The following is an 18,692-nucleotide window of genomic DNA, read 5'->3' on the forward strand; positions in this document are numbered from 1 at the left end:
GATTCTCCTTTTACTAATATAAAAGCTCTCAGTATTCATCAGGAAATGCATCTGGCAATGCCTGAATTCACATTACATTCAAGATACAAAATATTTTCTTGAATCATACAGACACCACCAAAAAACTTTAAAGATCATTGTCGAATAACATTTTAAGATTTGCAAAGTATTTGCAATGTATTTTCTTTAAGGTTATACTTATTTTTGTTAAAAAATATAGGTCTTCTTTTTGCAAATAAACTCAATACATGTGTAGAAGATTTCACTTCTAAAAAGGTATGTAAAAGACAGGAGGTAGGTGTAGTCATTGAAGAGGAATTATCATCTCCCATATCACATCCTTAATTTTTGAACTCGTATTTCATCACTGTAGAACTCCAATGGTTTCTAATGGATAACCACAGAAATTAACATTAATAAAGTTGTACAGTTGAGTCACAAATGAGATGACCTTTAGTGACACATTTGTCATTTAAACAGAACATAAGTGAGATTGCTGAACATTTAGTGATAGCCTTCTACCAGTTCTCCAGAAGCAGTTTACCTGTCATTAACAGTTATTGCTAGCAGAAATTGCCAATTAAAATCTATAATTTCATGTTTAATAGTTTTTATGCAATGTGACTTGATGGGGTTTTTGTTGTATTTCATGCCAGGGAGCTCAGTAAGAATTTAGTCATACAACTCAAATGTATTTCCTTACTGATTGCTAGATTGCACAATCTGATAAAAACTTTATTGTGTTATAAAGTACAAAGACAGACGCAGTTCAACAGAAACACTGGATGCTGAATAAAAGATCCTACATTTGCATTCCCTGTTAAAACTGATTTGTTTGTTTTCACATTCAAATTAACACTGGCATTCTCACTGGCTGTACACCTGTGCAGAACATAACTGAAAAAGCGAACCAGCCTGGCTGAGACTACTTCAACTCACCACAATAAAGATACTGTTTTGGTAAAAATTTGACTCAGTATTTGTACCATGTAGTTTTGAACTAGAGTAGTTTAACTTTCAGGGGGTTGGACTAGATGACCTTTGAATGTCCCTTCCAACCCAAACTATTCTATGATTCTGTGAATTTTTCTGGGACCTGGTAAACCTTAACTTGTTTTCTATAATGTCAAGTTTCTACATTATTTCTAAAGTTATGGAGCTGTGTGTTCAAACAAGTTTGAAATAATACACACCCCAATAAGTCAAGTGAGAATATGCTTTTATCTATTACTTCATTTGTTCCTGCCTCAATTCACCATATAATTTTTGCATACAAACCAGTATCAGTGCTAATTAGTTAAAACCTGACACAAATAGAAATGGGTTTCAGAGAAAATCAGTAGCATGGTTCCTGCCTCTGTAACCTGACATGAAGATTAGCAGTCATTGATAAAAGCAATGCCTGTGACTGAAAAAGGGTTGTGCCAAACATGTCACATTTTTCATTCAGCCCAAAATATAGCATCTTCCTTGTTATTATGAATGTTAAAACAAGAACATGGAAAAAGTCAAATAAAAGACAAAATAAGAGGAGGAATCTAAGAGAAAGTATACTATTAAGAGCCAAATTATACTGTGATAAAGAAAGTAGAAGCAAAAGTAAGATTCTTAATATCCATCACAAAAACCTTTTTTTCATGCATACTGAAATACCCTGGTGTTAAATCTCAACAGTTGCATGAAAGACTGAGACTCTGGTCCTTAGGCAGAGCAACAATTCTGAGCTGTTAAGCAACTCAGAAAACCCTGTCAGGCTGGAAACAAGACAATGTGGTCCTGCTAGTATAGAAAATGTAACACTAAAAATATTAACCAAAATAAACAAAAAGTATATTTAACTACACAAAAGTCAGAAGTGAATTACCTGTAATCAGTGCCATTCACAGCAGTCCATGTATATGTCCTGTTTCCTTTATCAATATATCTCTACAAAGAGATAATGATGAAAAAAATAAATTAACTTAGGAGCTTTAACAAGGGTGATCTTTTCTTAAGAAATACAGTGTAAAATCAAGTACAAATCTCTTGGAAGTCTGTTTATTATTTTGCTAAAAATATAAGTTGAGCTGCAATTCCTTTTCTTAAACATTTTCCAAATATATTATGCAAAAGAATCAACTTCACCTTTTTTATTTAACATTACCAAAATGCAAATTTAAATAAAACCAAGAAAACATCACCTATCATTTTCCCTTTTAAATTCATTAGCCAGGCCTATTCAAACCTTTTCCTATGTAATTTAAATTTGATAAAAGATATTATCTCTCTTATGCAGTTAAAACATTTTGCAGTTAAACTATGAAAAGTTAAAGCCTCAATTATACACAGACTTTTTAGGTAGCTCTTTAACCTCAAAACCACCCAGTGTTTGTCCTTTCAGGTCACAGTATCACTGGCTAAATGCGTTTAGCTTTGTCTAAATATATACTATATCTACAGGCACAGCCAGGTAATCCTGACTGTACACACAGCCCATGCTAACCTTACATGTGTTTCTAATCTCATTAGGAGGGTCTTGTATCTGTGAAAAATTTAACATTGAAGGAAATGTTTATTTTGAAATAACTTAATACATTAGGATAAGCTTTACCATTCATTTTCTTTTGCTATGAAAAATTACGTGATAGACATACTCCCACGGTTCCCCATAGATTTGATAGTGATAGCATCTGGTTGACATCATCATACTCATTTTTCCACTTTGAAAACTACAAGTTTATGCCAGCTGCAACATACTATTATTTTACAATCAGAGATTTGTAAGTATGCCAGCAATGAAGTCTGTGCAGCTGGTGCACTGTAACATTACAAACATCAGTGAAAGGTACCACAGGTATATTTTACATGGCTTTTGTTTCCTGTGGTAAAATAAAAGTGTGAAAATGACCATGGTTATAAAAAAGAGATTTCTTTTCTTTTTTTTTTTTTCTTTACATTTATAATTTGAAACCTTCTCATTATACGTCTGTTGCTTTCAAGTATAGCATGATGTGTAAATAATGTAATAGTCATTTTGGAAAGAAAAACAAAAAAAGGTAAAAATAAAAGAGAAAAAAAAGATGCATATATCAGAGTCTAATGCCCTGAAATACTTAATATTTGAAGGGAAAAAGTGGCTGAAGAGATTCCTTTCCAAGCTTATTTATATTTAATAATGTGCTTACACTATTACTTCAGCTCAAGAGTCAGTACACTTGAACATTGTGCTGGCAGTCCCTCCAAATCAGGCACAGTGCCATGGGTTGCACACCATGTACACTAGCAGGAGAAAAACAGCTCCCAAGGTGGGAGGGAAGAAAGAGAAGAACTGGGCTCTTATTAAATCCTGTTGCCACCAGCACTGTAAGCATACTCAAAAGTGAATTGGCTGAAACATCTCTTCAATGATAACCCAGCAGATGACATGTTTTCGTGCACTGTCTCCCATTTACCTTTGCCTGATTCACTATTGAGTGGTCAGAGACTGTCTCATGCCCAGCTGTTTACTGCCGAAGAGCCTATGCATGCTATTGCAGCTTTGTGACCCTTCAGTTTTCACTACTGCCCACCCTGGCTGCTGGAATGTGGCAATGCTTTTGTTCCTATGGCATCTTCTTTGTCAGCTGGAAAGCCCTTGAGGCCTTGGGAGACTCCAGCCCACCCCACCCACACTTGCTACAAGTCCAGTCTCTATGCTGTAGTATGAGGTCATCTCCCAAGACACTGCTGGGGCCAGCTGCAATACAAAAGGAAAGCAATGCAAACCTAAACCAAAAAGCAAAACAAAAAGGACATCAATTTTAAGCCTTGAGACTGCAACTGTCAGTTCACAGCAACTGACCACATCAGCCCTATTTATGAGAAAATATATGAAGCTATCAAGCCCTAAGTGATGCACGGTGCATGCATGGCCTGTGGGTTGAAGCAGGTTTATTCTGGCTCTAGCAGCCTGGAGCTGGGAGGGTGCAATGGCTTGAAGCAGTCATCATCATCAGCCATCCCTGGTTGCTACCGTCTCCTGTCAGAGATATCCAAGTAAAGGAAGAAATCTTGGGCTGTGATGCAAGGGAAGGTGAGGGAAATTAATTTCATTGGGCATTTGAAACATCTGGGATCAAAAGGCATAGGCATTTCTATTCAAATACAGATTGTGGTCTGGGCCATGCATAACTGACATATTCTCATGCACCCAGAGATGTTACATTTACCTCCCTGCCCCCATGCTGTAGCTGACTCCAGCATTTGCAAGTGTAAATGATTCCTCTCCCTCCCTCTTTGGGCAAGCAGTTGCAAGACCAACTGTTTCAGGTCTTTTTTGTCACACAGCTTTAGACATGAAAGCCCAGCCCGAGATCTCTTAGATCTCCTTAACAGCTTTGCTATGAATGCAATTTCTTCAACAACCCCAGTGGGGTTACTGTATTTTTCTGACCTTCTAATCCTCCTTTTTCTAACCACCTACACAGAGCCCTTTTCACCCATAGGCTTGGAAAGACACTTCTTAAATAAAACAACAACGCAAATGTGAAAATGTCCCAGTGAGTACAGTGAGGATGGGGAAACACCGGAAGAGGTTCCTCCGAGAGGTGGTAGAGGCCCCATCTCTGGAAGTATTCAAGGTCAGGTTGAAAGAAGGTCTGAGCAGATTGAAGATGTCCCTGCTCATTGCAGGGCAGGTCAGACTAGATGACCTTTAAAGGTTCCTTCCAACTCAAACTATTCCATGATTCTATGTTTCTAAATATGTTCCTACAGATTCTGCTGAGTATGGTTACGGTGTACTTATATATCTAAGGGTTGTGTACTGTCTGCTTGATATTAGATGTGCTTCATGTTCTTCTGCTAAGCCTTTAAATTAGCTGTCCTCATGCTGGTTTACATTTAAAGTAAAACATTTTCAACAAACTCCTGTAGAACTGTAACTGTGGGACATATTCTGGCCAGAACTGCTCCTTTCGACACCAGTAATGATTCTTCTCATTAAGTTCCCCAAGAAGAAGAGCATACATGTAAGGATCCATGTTAAATTTGAGTATTTCCTCTTGCTAGGAAATGTGCCTGTATTATTAGAGAAACTAGTAGCAATCTTTATAAGGAATGAGCATTCTTGACAAAAAAATAAAGAACTCAACATGTTCAGAAATCACAAGCACATAATATAACTTTAAGATTAATTCACTTATCCCAAATAGTCTTTGCTTATGGCATATAAATGTTTTGGAGGTTTTGTGGTTTTTTTTTTCTTTCTCACTACTTTCTCCCTATTCAGCCACAATCTAAATTACCAAACCCATCCTCACACACCTCTGCAAGCAAAATAACTACTTTGTTTTAGGATTTATACACAGAAGTAGGCTGTGTCCATTTCCTGGTGAACAGAGCGTAAGACCTCATCAACAACTGCTTGATTAATGATGCACCAAAAAAAAAAAACCAAAAAACAAAACCAAAACAAGCCTTTTTTTTTTTTTTTTAATAAGTATACAATTTCTTTCACTATAAGCCAGTAAAACTACCAAATCTAGAGGGAAAAATGATACAAACTGACATTACAAAATGAACATCTTTACACCATTTCACAGTACTTTTCTAGTTTTGTTTGTTTCTGTAAATGTAATCTCCTGTTCCTAACTTACCTCATCTTGGGACTTGACCAGTGTTTCAAATGTTTTCTCGCCACTTTCTCCATCTATCATTTTTTTCCGAATCTATTGGCAAGGAAGAAAAAGGAAAAAAAAATAAAAAATAAAACAACCAACAAAAAAGTAGGTGTTACATGAAAGCTGAATAATCTTTTCAGTGATTCAAAATAATTCATAGAAACACAGAAAATGGTAATGCAGATGAAAGTCATAGCTCTTCAAAACCAAAACTTTAAGTTTACAACTTCCAGATCTTTCTGATTAGAAATTGCTTTGTCTAACTAACAGCTCAGTAGAGTTGTGAAGCAAAAATTCTGGTATACTTTGCATAGACCATCCCATAAAACATAAAACCCCTTGATGTTAGGGACATCATAGAGAGAGCATGAAATCTGCATGGATGAGAAGTTTTGCCTGGCATTTCTCCTGCTTCCCAGCACATCTCTGTCATTTTGGTAGCTGCAGTGATTCACAAAAACATTTTTTATACCAGTCCAAGAATAATTCCTCTCTGAAGCAGGCGTTTCAAAGAAATTTAAGGCAGAGTTTAACAGACCCCAAATAAAGCTGATTAGTGTCAGTATGAAAGAACCATTTCAAAGTGAACAAAATAAATTAAAAATACATAAAATGTTTAAACCCCTCACCTTTAGAGTTCACAAAACTAAGAGTATTCTTTAAAATTATTTCTGAATGTATTATAAAATTAGAAACTGAGGAATATAAAAAGGAATTGATTTGTTGTTAACACTGTTTCTCAGTTCTCCCTCACCACAGCAGTAAGCATGTACTAGAAAGAGAAAGGGAAACACTTGAAAAATATTTCAGGTAATATATTAAGATCCTATTAAAAAGTGCTCTGTTCTGAAAAAAAGTTACAAGCCCGCTCCCCAAGAATAGCCACTGAATGAAGAAGAATAATGTAAACAGCAACCATGGTGTCCTTCAAAATGAGGGCAATATAATGCATTGCCACCTATGAAAAGTATCATGTCTCAATTTGTTTAATTATAATTAATCTCCCTATAAATTCATTGTCTTAACAAATTTAAAATTGAATTTTTTAGTGAAATCGACTCCCATTCAAAATCTAGAACATTTTTTGGTTTCTGATTATTGTACGGTGAAATACAAGCAGCAAGCACTAAGAAGCCAGGTAATCTTACCTCAACTTTAATATCATTTTCCAGTTCAGCATCTAGAAAATCCAGTGTAACAGGCTCCTGGGATTTAGGATTCTGAAGCAGAAGATATTGGATGATCAAATAAAAAGGACAGAATAACATAATGTTACAAATCATTCTAAACTTTTCATTTCAGAGTATCTGTGCTTACTTACCCATATATTTTAACCTCTTATAGCATGATGAATTATTAGTGGCTCTTTCTCATCTATTTTATTTCATTGGATAGAGAGGTTAACTGAGTGAAAATAAAATCAACACTTAATGGCCAGTTTATGACCACAGTCTGTCATGTATGAGGCTCATGCTGGGAAGCTGCTACCCCTACTGCTGGTGTGTCACAGACTGTAAAGAAGAAGATGCAAGAAGAAGAAGACTGGAAGAAGATGCATCAGAGGAAACATCAGATATGAACCTCTTCAGGTGTCCTGCCTCCAAGAGGGAGAGAGAAATCCTGGAGAATTTTCCAGGTAGAATAAGATGGGGCAATTATACTCTTCTGCACTTTTATTTAAAGTGGACTACAAACTTGCTGTTATGATGTGGGAATGGAAAGTGGTTCAAGATTAAAAGAGGCAGCAACTGATATGTTATAAAGTATAAAAATCACTTTTGTTGCCAACATTACAGGACTTTCCTAAACACTTTGCAGTTTTGAATGTGTTTTTCTTTACATCAGTACTGTTATGTCAATTTAGGAGACAGAAACCTGTAACACAGAAACACTACAGCCCAGCAGCTTCAAGACCTAAGGAATGTACATGATGTTGACCCTCAGCTATGGAGCACAGTGAAGTCTGGCTGTTGGCAGCTGCAGTCCTCCTGGTCCCATAGGCGTATGGAAAGACCACTGTAGCTCTGCTGAATGAACTCACACCACCCTCCAGCTTCTGCTCCTTTCTCAGTTGCAGTCTGCATTTAGTTGGACAGAGTCATCCTCTGTACAAGTTGTTAGGAATCTGACCATTTTTTTTTTCTTTAATAGTTTTGGCTAAGCCCCATTGACTTTATATTACATGTGGTGTAAAAATCCTCATCACTCAATAGTTATATAATGGATCCACCTAACAAAGGATCTTTAGAAAAATCAGTATGGAGATATATATTATATTATTTAACATTTTAAATCTAAAGGTTGAAATAGAAGATTAAAAAAAAGGCCAGGGTTTCCTTTTTTTTTTTTTTTTTTTTTAATGAGAATAGTTTGCTTTGTGTAATAGGGCAGTTCAAACATGAAAGGATCTCAAGGCCCCTGTTTTTCTCAGTAACTGAGCATTCTTTCTCATTTGATTAGTAAAACAAAAGTTGTCATTAGTGGATACTACTATTATTTCAAGAGTAGTGTAATTTCTGATAATGACATTTTTAGGTGATTTCAGTGATTCAGTTATAATAATTTATTTACAGAGTAGACTAAAGTATCTTCATTCAAACTGATGATTATACTCATCCTATCCTAACATTTTCTAGCAAATTTACATGCTGAATGTGAATGTGACTATTCTATCAAAAAATGCAAGTATGTTTCACCACAATTTATGTATTACCAGTTTAAACTGGAAGAAGGTGACATCCTGAAGAGCCTTGAGCATAAAAACCTTAATAGCAGCTCTTATTTTAAAGATTATCATATAGAATAGTAACAGAAGACAAAAGACCATTAATTTTCTAGAGGAACAAATGTGCATGTTTCTGGGTGTATGGAAACATTCCTGTGCCTACCAAGTAAGCCTTACTATTGCTAAGAGAAAAGCCAATAAATTTATTCTCAGAAGAAATGCACTGGGAAGGTTGCAGGTAAAGTTTCTCAGCATTTCTTTTAAACTCCCACTGATAACTTTAAAGAAATTTTTATGTTCCTATTTATACAGAATCCTAGTTTCTAGCAGCTTTAAGATTAACATATGCTCACTCTTAATTCAAAACAATTTTGTTGTTATGCAGTTGCTTTTTACCCCCAACAAACCCCCACACTTGAAATAAATAGCAAAAAAATAAAATGAAAAAATAAATTAAAAAATACATTTTCTTACATGCAATGGATAATGAATAGCATGGTCAAACCCAAACAGCATGCATGAAGGCATTGGCATGGTACAGGAGGCATGAGTGAAGTTCAAATTCCATTCCAACACACAAAGAAACGAAGTAAAGAAATGGTAAAAAAAGAAACAAAAAAAAAGCCATCACATCAAATCAAGGTCAATATTCATTTAAAATGATAACCTGGGTTAGCAATAGTTAAGGAGTCCCAAAGACAAAATAGACAAATTTAACAGCCCATCAAAATTCAAGTATAAGTGTGTTCTTTTTAAGACATAAGTTATATTACCAAATATTATTTATCACATACTTACTAATGACTTCTAATAGATAAGATACTAAGCGTGATACATTATGTGATGTGCCTGAGGCACAAAGAAATCTATTATAAATTAGAATAGAAAATTCCTAGCCCCGTCCTTTAAATGGAAGGCAATTTTCCCAGCTATGCCTTTTTCCCCCAAGAATGTGTTTTTACCAGTATTTGGGCTCCACAGTTTTTTCTTCCAAGGTTGCCATTTAGTGGGGTTTATTCCAAGCCATGAAGAAACAAACTTACTGTTCAGTTTGCTCTTCTCTTTTCCAGTCATGCATGTGACATGACTAGAAGAAGCACAACACCACCACATTCACCAGCACGACTTAATAAAACAAAACAGAACTAAATCACTATCAATGAAACATGCAGATAAAGGGAATGCAGTTCATTTTCAGCATGACAAATAAAGGCAAAGATCTATAAATCCAATGAAAAATCAAGAAGGAAACAAAGAAAGAACTGGTGCAGCAACATAAAAGATGTTCATTAAAATGTGGTTATTGTGTTTTTTGGGAGGTTAGTATTCTCACAGATTCTATGGAACGCCTTTGCTGAGTTGCAAGAGCCTAGCTCCTACTCATACCTGCAGTACTAATGAAGACATAGGCTGTTAGGGTTTTGAAATAAATGATGGTAAGAATGCAACAAAGTCCTGGGCCCCAGAAGGAAACCCAGGAGCAACTGGAGTGGGTGGGAGCCCAGAGCTTTTCCAGAGTTGCACCTCTCCAGGCAGCCGGCACAGCCAGGAAAACCCAGCACCAGTCAAATCATACCACAGCACACTGAGGAGCCAGGGGTGCACAGAGATTTTTTTATTTTCCAGTGCTGCTTTCTCCAGCGCACAAATGTCTAGCCCAGAGATGGCTTTCTACATGTGGTATTAACGCAGACAATTGACTCTTGATGAAATCACTGCCTTGAATTAGATCAGGACTTTACACCATATTTTACTAGTGTTAGTATGCAAGCCACCAGTTTTGCATTATATGTTCCTGTACATGTAAGAAATTCACATAGAATCATAGAATAGTTTGGGTTGGAAGGGACCTTCAAAGGTCATCTAATCCAACCTCCTGCAATAAGCAGGGACATCTTTAACTAGATCAGGTTGCTTAGAACGACATTCAGCCTGGCCTTGAATGTCTCCATGGTATGTTGCACTTAATTTTGTTGTTTTCCTAGTTATAGTTAATTTATTTCTTTAATGATTTTTAAGTTTTCATTAAGTGTTTTCTGCTCAGGGATTGCATTACATAAACATTACAAATTTCCTTTTCCCGATCCAGGTTAATGGCAGTTAATTCTCTGGAGTTAGGTTCTGCTAAACCAAGAAACCTGATGTAAGTAGCAGATAAAACATGTGCCCTTCTCTGGCTTCCCCAGAATTAAAATGAACACCTCATTCAAATTCTGTAATGTCATACAGCACACACGGTACAATAAAACTTGGCAATAAAGTCGCAAGGATCTTCTCTTGAGTTTGGGTTTATGCAAGCAAAGCCAGCACAAGTAGTCTCTTTTTTTATTTCCAGTCTTCAAATTAATTTCAAAATCTGAAGAATAATTTTTACAGCACGCCTCTAATTAGCACCTATTAGTAAAGCACCGTAATTTAATGGAATGCCCTTCACTACAGCCAATAACATGTTTTCCATTATTTAAACAAGGAAGGATGCAAGCTTCATGCTTTGGAAGCTGTTTGTCACAGTAAACAGTTCTCTAGTTAGATTTTTCCTAGTAAGCAGGACAGAAGCTTTCTATTTGTATTTCCAGGTCTATGCATTCTAATGCACTAATCACCTCCATCCAAAGTTACCTGTACATTGGGTCTCCTTTTTCTCAATTTAACTTTTGGTATGCCCACACCAATTTGCTGAAGTAACAAAAAAGCAGTAATTTATATTTTTACACTATTAGTAAACAGCCAACTTACAGAATGGAAGTCTTCCCTCAACATCTATACTCTCCAGTGTACGTTTACTGAAAGCAGAGACTAGCCCTCATTCCCCAATCAAGAGCTCTCTGTCACAATTACACCCAGGCTTTGTCTAGAGAAACAATAACCATATATGTGCTAAACAATGTGAATTAAGTTAACAGAGAGCTCCTCCTCTTACATTTCTTTCAAAACCATAAACCATAAGACATAATACTGGACCCTACCACAGGCATCTGGAACTACCAATAAATGGATCGGAACCATAATGAAAATGAAGAAAATTTTTATGTTAATCTTCAGAATAGATTCAGTAATTTAATTATTTAGCATTTCCAAATCTTATCTAATTAAGACTAATCTTGTTAATATACGCTTAATACACTCATTCCAGTGACTGTTTATTTAGTGGACTATCTGCCTGTTCCCTTTCAGGACAATGGGAAAAATAGATGGATATACACACAGGCACACAAAGAAAATTGGTAGTAAAGCTTAACATTAAGCACTTGTTTAAAATGTAATGTAACTAACTGCATAAACTTGAAAATGGAATTTTAAGCAGTTTAAAACTGTATTAAAGAGAAAGTTTAAAAAAAAGGGTTTCCTGTGTTATGCTTTGACATATTTTTCATGTGCAAATAAGAACAGGATGGGAAAGTTCTTGATGATTTTAATATGCTTTTGAATCTGCCTTTTGTTAAATTTTCTCAGTTGGGTAAACAACTTTACAAGTTCTGAGTTTCTAAGGGGCTTCATTTTGTGAGATAATACTGCAAGACAGTTTCTCAAAATAATAGTTTTGTTGAACCAGTTGTGATTTGAGGTAACAGATTTTCAGAAAGAAAGCAGAAGACATTCAGAAGAAGGGATCACTGAAAGTATAATACACCCTCACCTCTTCAAAGGTAAAGACGTACTTATGTTTTAGTCTACATCTATTGAAAAACTGCTGACAAAGAGGGTTAAGAGGGTTGTTTGTTAATAAGTTAACTGCTACTAGGAGGTTCAACTAAAATTAATATGACATGTTAAAGAAAGTTCATGAGTTCTAAATATATCTGTCTTTGTAGTGTACCTTAGTTTTAAAACGTAGCTCTTGTATCAGTCTGAATAGCATGCACCACCCCAAACAAACTGGGAGTGAAAAAGTCTAGTCTTTGTAACTGTTAATAACAATAACAACAATAATAATTCATAGTCTTAATAACACATTTAGACATTATTCTACAACACAAAACATCACTTATAAAATATATTTTTTTAAACATACTCTAAATCAAACATTTGAACAGCATCTGAAACTATCTCTGGACTTCCATATCCTTCTAGGTTAGAAAACTATACAAAGAAACCATGACAATTAGTATCCTAATAACCCATTTCAGATTATTTAGTTGGGATGAACAGAGTTTTTCACTCTAACAAATGTTCTTTATTCTTCAGTGTTATGAGTTTACACAGCAGTATAGTAACATATGCGAGACGAACAGAATTCATATCCATCAGTTCCTCACAAGATTGTGCCTAAAATGAGAATACTACATTGCTTTTATATTTCATAATTTATATTTGATATTTTATATGTATATTATATTTTATATTAAATTATATTAATTATATAATTTATATTCCTTCTGTTAGCAAAAAGGTAGCTTCATTTGTACATAAGAAAAAGGAATTAAAAATAGGCCATTTGCCATCATGTGAATTTCTAATAATCTCTAATGAAGAAACGATTTGGTCAGCAATGATGCATATATTTGGCTTAGAATAACTCATCAAGTCATCAAATCAAAACTTTCATTTTTTTTAACACATGAAAACGTTATGTATATATCCAGAAACTGAAGTTCTTCTAAATTATGAAGACTAAATTAAAAACTTCTCTTTCCTTTTTTTTTTTTTTTTTCTGTTTTTTATAATGGGTCAAAAAGGATATTTCAGCATTAGTTAAAGTGAAATTATTTGTTCTCTTCTTCAGAAGCATTTTTTTTTCCTTTCTTCTTTTGTTACACACTTGGCAAAAGATATCAAATAAATTCATTACTTCACCAGGAAATTAATTCAAATAGTTACAAAGCTGACTTCCCCAAGCTTAAAAATATAATGAATCACTAAAGTATGTAGATGAATTCTTAATTTGTTTTTCTGCCTTTAACAGTTAAAGATGTTGAAGTAGTGAAAAGGGGGTATGTTATCCCTCTTGTAGGTATGGTAGGACTTTCTGATGAAGAGTCAAGAGAAGACAGTTGCACGACCTAGAGGCCAATGGCTTGCTACTATTCTGCTGCATGAACACAGCTGAGAGGAATAAAGTGATGGCTATACATCCAATTTACAAAAAGCAGTATTTCCATGCCTAAAGGCAGGAGACAAAGGCTTCCATTACTTCAGAATTTTCTCTAAAGTGTACCGAGTGCTAAAAAATAACAGGAGTGCCACCAAAGTTTTAAATCCTTACTACCTTCATTTGCCTGTCTATTGACAGCTTGCATTTATCTTAGACATACATTGCTCAAACCATCTTAATGAGCAGTTTTAATATTGACAACTGAGTAACATGGATATATTGTTTGGTCTTCAGTACTTACACTGATTCATTATTATTCCTAATTTAATGCCTGTAAATAATCCATACAATTAATATCTAATATTAACCTTATGTTTGATATAATGTGTCATTTGATCACTACCAACTCAAGACATAAAATAAGCTGAAATTATTTAAAATACAAGCATTTTCAAATATTCCACTAAACAGAAGACTGTTGGATATGGAGAATCCCTTCACTAAAACAAAAATATCCATTCATTTTGACATGTTTCATCAAAGCCTGGAAGGCAGGTTATTTAAGGAGTCACCACAAAGTCAGGACTGCAGTTAATTGATATGAAAGCAGACTCAAGTCTTGGGTTTAAATTTTCCTGAAATTTGAGGAAAGTCCTGTCCTAATCATATTTAGATAAAGATTTCATCTTTAAGGATGAAAGACTTTCTCAAGTTGACCTACTGAAAGATCTAGCATTGTGGGATGTAGTGCTTGGCTAGATCTATTCCCAACTCTGCAGCTCAGGGTTTCAGCTCTGGTAAACAGAAAATAAGCAAATAAATAAATATGAAAATGCAAGTAAAACACATTGAGTTTGCCCCTGATTTCTGCAAGTATGAAAGTTTCAATTTCTGAAATGAGAAAGCATCACAAAATAAGCATGTGCACTAGTAAACTTTTCAGTTTGCTTCAAGAGCATCTTATAACACACTAGAAGTTCTTCACAATATTACAGCTACCACTAGTTGGCTTTATATTAATACTGAGATTAAACCACTTATTTCTTATATAAAAATGTGAAATATACATATTTTGCATTTTATGGATAGCCAAATTTAATACAAGCCAGTGATGACCTTTGACCTGTAAATGGATTTGGATGAAGCCATAAATGCACCACAGATTTTCCTGACTTCTCCACAACTGAGAATTCTTTACTGCTGCTCTCTGGCAGATCTTAGTTTCTGTTACTTCTGACAATGTCCCCTTATTATAGTGAAATAAATTAGAATGCTTTTCATACCTTTGGTTGGAGATTTGGATGAAGTAGCACATACCCATTAGGATCAATTGCAAAATAGTATCCATTTGGACAAAGCTGGAAGAAAGAAATGAAGTTTAGCATTATAAGGTTTTAAGTTTTCAAGCAATGGTCACATTGAAGAAAACACATTGTCTCAAACATCCTGAACTACATGAGATATTAACATAGAGAAGATAATTTTTTAACATTTATTCTTCTAGATTCATAAATTTGAAGAATAATTTTGGCTGATAGAACCTCTGGAGGTCACCTTCAGAGTAAAACCTCTCACTGAAAGCTGAGCTAACTTCAAAATAAGATCCAGCTTTGAAGCTGGACTAGGTTTCAAAGAGTCTTTGAATACTTCCACTGGTGATTCCACAACCTGCTCATGTTTAATCACCCCCACAAAGATTTTTCTGCCCTATATCCAGTTGGAATTTCCATTGCCACCACTGTGTTGTTTGCCTCTTGTCTGTTGCTATAAACCTTCAAGAAGTGTCAAGGTCCATCTTCTCTATAGCTCCCATTAGGTAACCCATTAGGTTTCTTTTTCAGTCTGAACAAACCTATGTCTCTCAGCTTCTTCTCGTACACCGTGCAGTCCAGCCCTCTTTGCCAACTTAGTGGCTCCACACTGGACTCTGCCCAATACCTCAGTCTGTTTCTTATGCTGAAGAGATCAAACCTGGACACATTATTTCTGATGCAGGTGTTCACTGCACAGTTGGTCTTCTTTGACGCAAGGGCACACTGCTAACTTATGTTCAGCTTGTCCTCCACCATGACCCCCAGGCCTTTTCCTGCCTTTTGAGGCAGTCTGTCCCAGCTTGTACTGAGGCATGAGATTATTCCATTCTAAATGCAGGACTCTGCATTTGCCTTCAGACAAATTCATTATGTTTCTTTGCTTCCTCAGCTGTTGTTTTCCACAGTACTAGTTGTTTTCTTTGAAATCCCCTGGATAGATGTTTACATTTATAAATCAATCATACTGAGTAGGCTACAGAGAGAAATGCATATCAAAGAACTTTTCTGTAACAAGATGTCCTATATAAATGCTATTGTTATTATTAGCTGAAATGATTGTGTTCTCTAAACCTGTGGTAAGAACCAAGAACTCAACTGAAAAACAGTGCTTTAAGCTACAGGAAAATTATTTGGAATATATCCCCCAACATAAAATTTGCCTTTACAGATGCATCTTGGCGGACAATTCACACACAAACACATATATGGCTGGAGAGAAAACCATCAGAAAATCTACAACAATGGAAAAGAATATATGAAAAGAAGCCTGCTGGTATTTTGACACACATCCAGTCATTGCTGTACAACTAATGAAAGAGCATGAAGAGAAATCATACATAAATCATGCATAAAGCAAACCACCAAAGCAAGTAACTTACCGTAAATCGGGGTGTCAGTTTTTTTATGTCCTCCAAAGAGACATCAACCCCCATCACTCCAAGAATCAGCTGATTCTGGTGAGATTCCAAAACATTAGACTATGCCTGACATATTTACAATGCAGAATAACTGCAACAGTCAGTGAATTTTGATTTTGCCTTCATCTCGTTTGACAGATACACTTGAAAAGTTGCTTGTATGTGTCTATTCTAAATGTTTTAAATACTATCCAAGTGATTAAAAATAACATTAAGTACATTCAGAATTTAGTATAGAATATGCTAATTGTGAATATGAATATGGGTGCTTTTCTGGATGAATAAACAATAAATGTAAGAACAAAACAGGTAAAAGCAAAAGCAGTGCATTAATATTGCCAATAATGTAGATACTAAATTACTAGCACCGATACAGAGCTATTATTGCATGCTTAGGTTGGGCAATTAATAATTGAGACCCCAGAACAATTACATTCTTTTGGCCATGGTATAATGATGAATGAAAAAAACCCACCCAAACAACAAAGCAAAAAACTCAGTGACTCGAGCAATCATCAGCATTTGAAATCAGGGACGCAGGCACTACATTTGCTTCACTTGTAATTTATTTTCCTACTACAGAAAAGGAAGTTAGACCTTTATACATTATCACCTGAATCCTTTCTCCTTATTAAATAAATTTAGAATAAGCATTGGAAGATGCATCTTGCAGTCTGTAACCTAAAGTTCAGGTACAGGTGTAAGTTGAGCTATTCAAGTTCTCTTGTTTCTCTGTATTAAACCGTGGCTGTTCTCTGAAAGACATCTTTTGATATTTAGTAGTTACTCACTTTGCAACCACAGTCGGTGAATCCCAAGCATTATCATGTAGATAAGACTATGAAACCTTTTTTTGTTGTTGTTGTTTTTAAAGGGAAACTAAGAACTATTCTGAAAGTAAATAAAAGAAGTGGTAGTGATCAAATGTGTATTTATTCATTCTGAGTCTATGTGATATCTGAAAAACCACATCAAATACTTTCTTCTCTAGACTTCTGTATATTTTGACCTGGATGAAGATGAGTACCACATCAAATGTACAGTATTATGCTACACACAGTAAGTCATATTCTAGGTGTGATTTTTAAAAAAGCAGCAGTTTGATTTTGTGAAGAGGACATCAGTTGATTCCATATCTGACAGTAATAGAGATGGGCAATTGTATTTGTCTAATACCTAGATTTTAATCTAAGCACACAGTGCTATTTTCTATTATCATTACAATCAATTTGTTTAAGTTCTCTACATCATTGCTGTTTATCCTGAAATAGCTTCACCCTGTCACAGCTTCAGAGATTTGTAAAAAATTTATCTATGCATTCCTTTCTTGGCAAGGCCTGATTAATATAATCTGTTGAGCAGTTAACACATTCCCACTGCCACCAGGTCACAGAGATAGATCAAGGAATATCATACCTTGAAACTCAGAATTACGAAAAGGGTAATCTGCATTTTCTAGTTCACTATCGGGTACCTAGAGATGACCCCTTTGTTTCTGAGGTACGAGACAAGTAAGCTGTAGAAAGCTCTATGGAAATACACATTATTCAAGGAGTTTAGCACTAAATGTAAGTCAGATAACTGATTTTTTTTTTTTTTTTTTTTTTTTTTTGTGCTTTGAGTAAGAGCTTACTATTTTCCCATTTTGTTCCTTCGTTAGATTGAAGACAGGTAAGGTTCCAGTAATCACAAGGCCCAGCTCCTAGGAAATGATCATATAGAGAAGAGACAAAAAGACTTTTTAGTTAAATAACAAATATTGAACTATAAAAAATTACAACAATCCAGGGATTACTGTATTCAAACACTAGAAAAGAGTACTGACTTCTAGTTTGTAAAAACATTAAAATACTTCATTGATTTTATGCATAGAAACTTACAGTTTTTTTTGTCTGCATGCATTAATGAGAGTAATAAATTGGGTTTTTTTAAGTAGATGGTGTACAAGAATGTAGGATATAATAGTTTTAAAAACCCTACACATGTTTAAAGATATAGTACCCACTATACTAAAAACTCCAGATAGTGGGGGATAAAAATAAAAGAAACAAAAAAAAGGGAGAAAAGCCAAATCAAACTTATATACAGCAAATAGGTTAATCCATCGGGAAAACTACTACTTTTCATATTATCACTACTTTTCCATGGCTTGCAGTAATGTCGTTCATCAGTTCTGCAAAATCACATAGTCTCTTCAGGTACTGAGTCAAAGAGTTACACTTATTTGGGAAGGTAAAAGAAATTTGGTTTTCCTTTATGAACAGTCACAACTCAAAATAGTATCCAGAAGAGCATCTTTAGGTAGCCAGAAAAGTACTATCTTCCATTCTAAATATAAAGGGAGACTCCTACCTTGTTTTTTTATGCAGATGTTTGGGGTATATTTCAAATTTCATCCCTCTCCCCCCACCCCCCACCCCCCAATTCTTGCTCCTTCCACGTTATTTTATTGAATAAAGCAACCATATCCTTTTCTCCCTTTGTTTCATTAAAAAAGATAAAATACTTTATTAATCCACTTTAATGAAAGTCATTCTCCATTTGCCCAGTCTAATTCCACCTTTT

General features: G+C 35.0%; 1 protein-coding gene across 5 annotated transcripts in view; it reads right to left on the minus strand.

Annotated features, from left to right (window-relative positions):
- CACNA2D1 (calcium voltage-gated channel auxiliary subunit alpha2delta 1) overlaps positions 1–18,692 on the minus strand; it is a 392,282-nt gene that overhangs the window by 35,214 nt on the left and 338,376 nt on the right. The window contains exons 16-21 of one of the 5 annotated variants that reach the window (XM_065667215.1): positions 17,761–17,829; positions 16,089–16,163; positions 14,680–14,754; positions 6,788–6,844; positions 5,616–5,687; positions 1,865–1,926 (exon numbers count right to left, since the gene is read on the minus strand). In XM_065667215.1, the coding sequence (XP_065523287.1) occupies positions 1,865–1,926; positions 5,616–5,687; positions 6,788–6,844; positions 14,680–14,754; positions 16,089–16,163; positions 17,761–17,829 (410 nt within the window). Of the gene's footprint in view, positions 1–1,864; positions 1,927–5,615; positions 5,688–6,787; positions 6,845–9,326; positions 9,490–12,181; positions 12,270–13,076; positions 13,123–14,116; positions 14,191–14,679; positions 14,755–16,088; positions 16,164–16,675; positions 17,830–18,692 lie in introns of those variants that run through there. The other 4 variants (XR_010610021.1, XM_065667227.1, XM_065667235.1 and 1 more) reach the window with 4 other exon arrangements.

This window comes from Lathamus discolor, chromosome 1, assembly GCF_037157495.1.
Source record: "Lathamus discolor isolate bLatDis1 chromosome 1, bLatDis1.hap1, whole genome shotgun sequence".
Taxonomy (NCBI): Eukaryota; Metazoa; Chordata; class Aves; order Psittaciformes; family Psittacidae; genus Lathamus; species Lathamus discolor.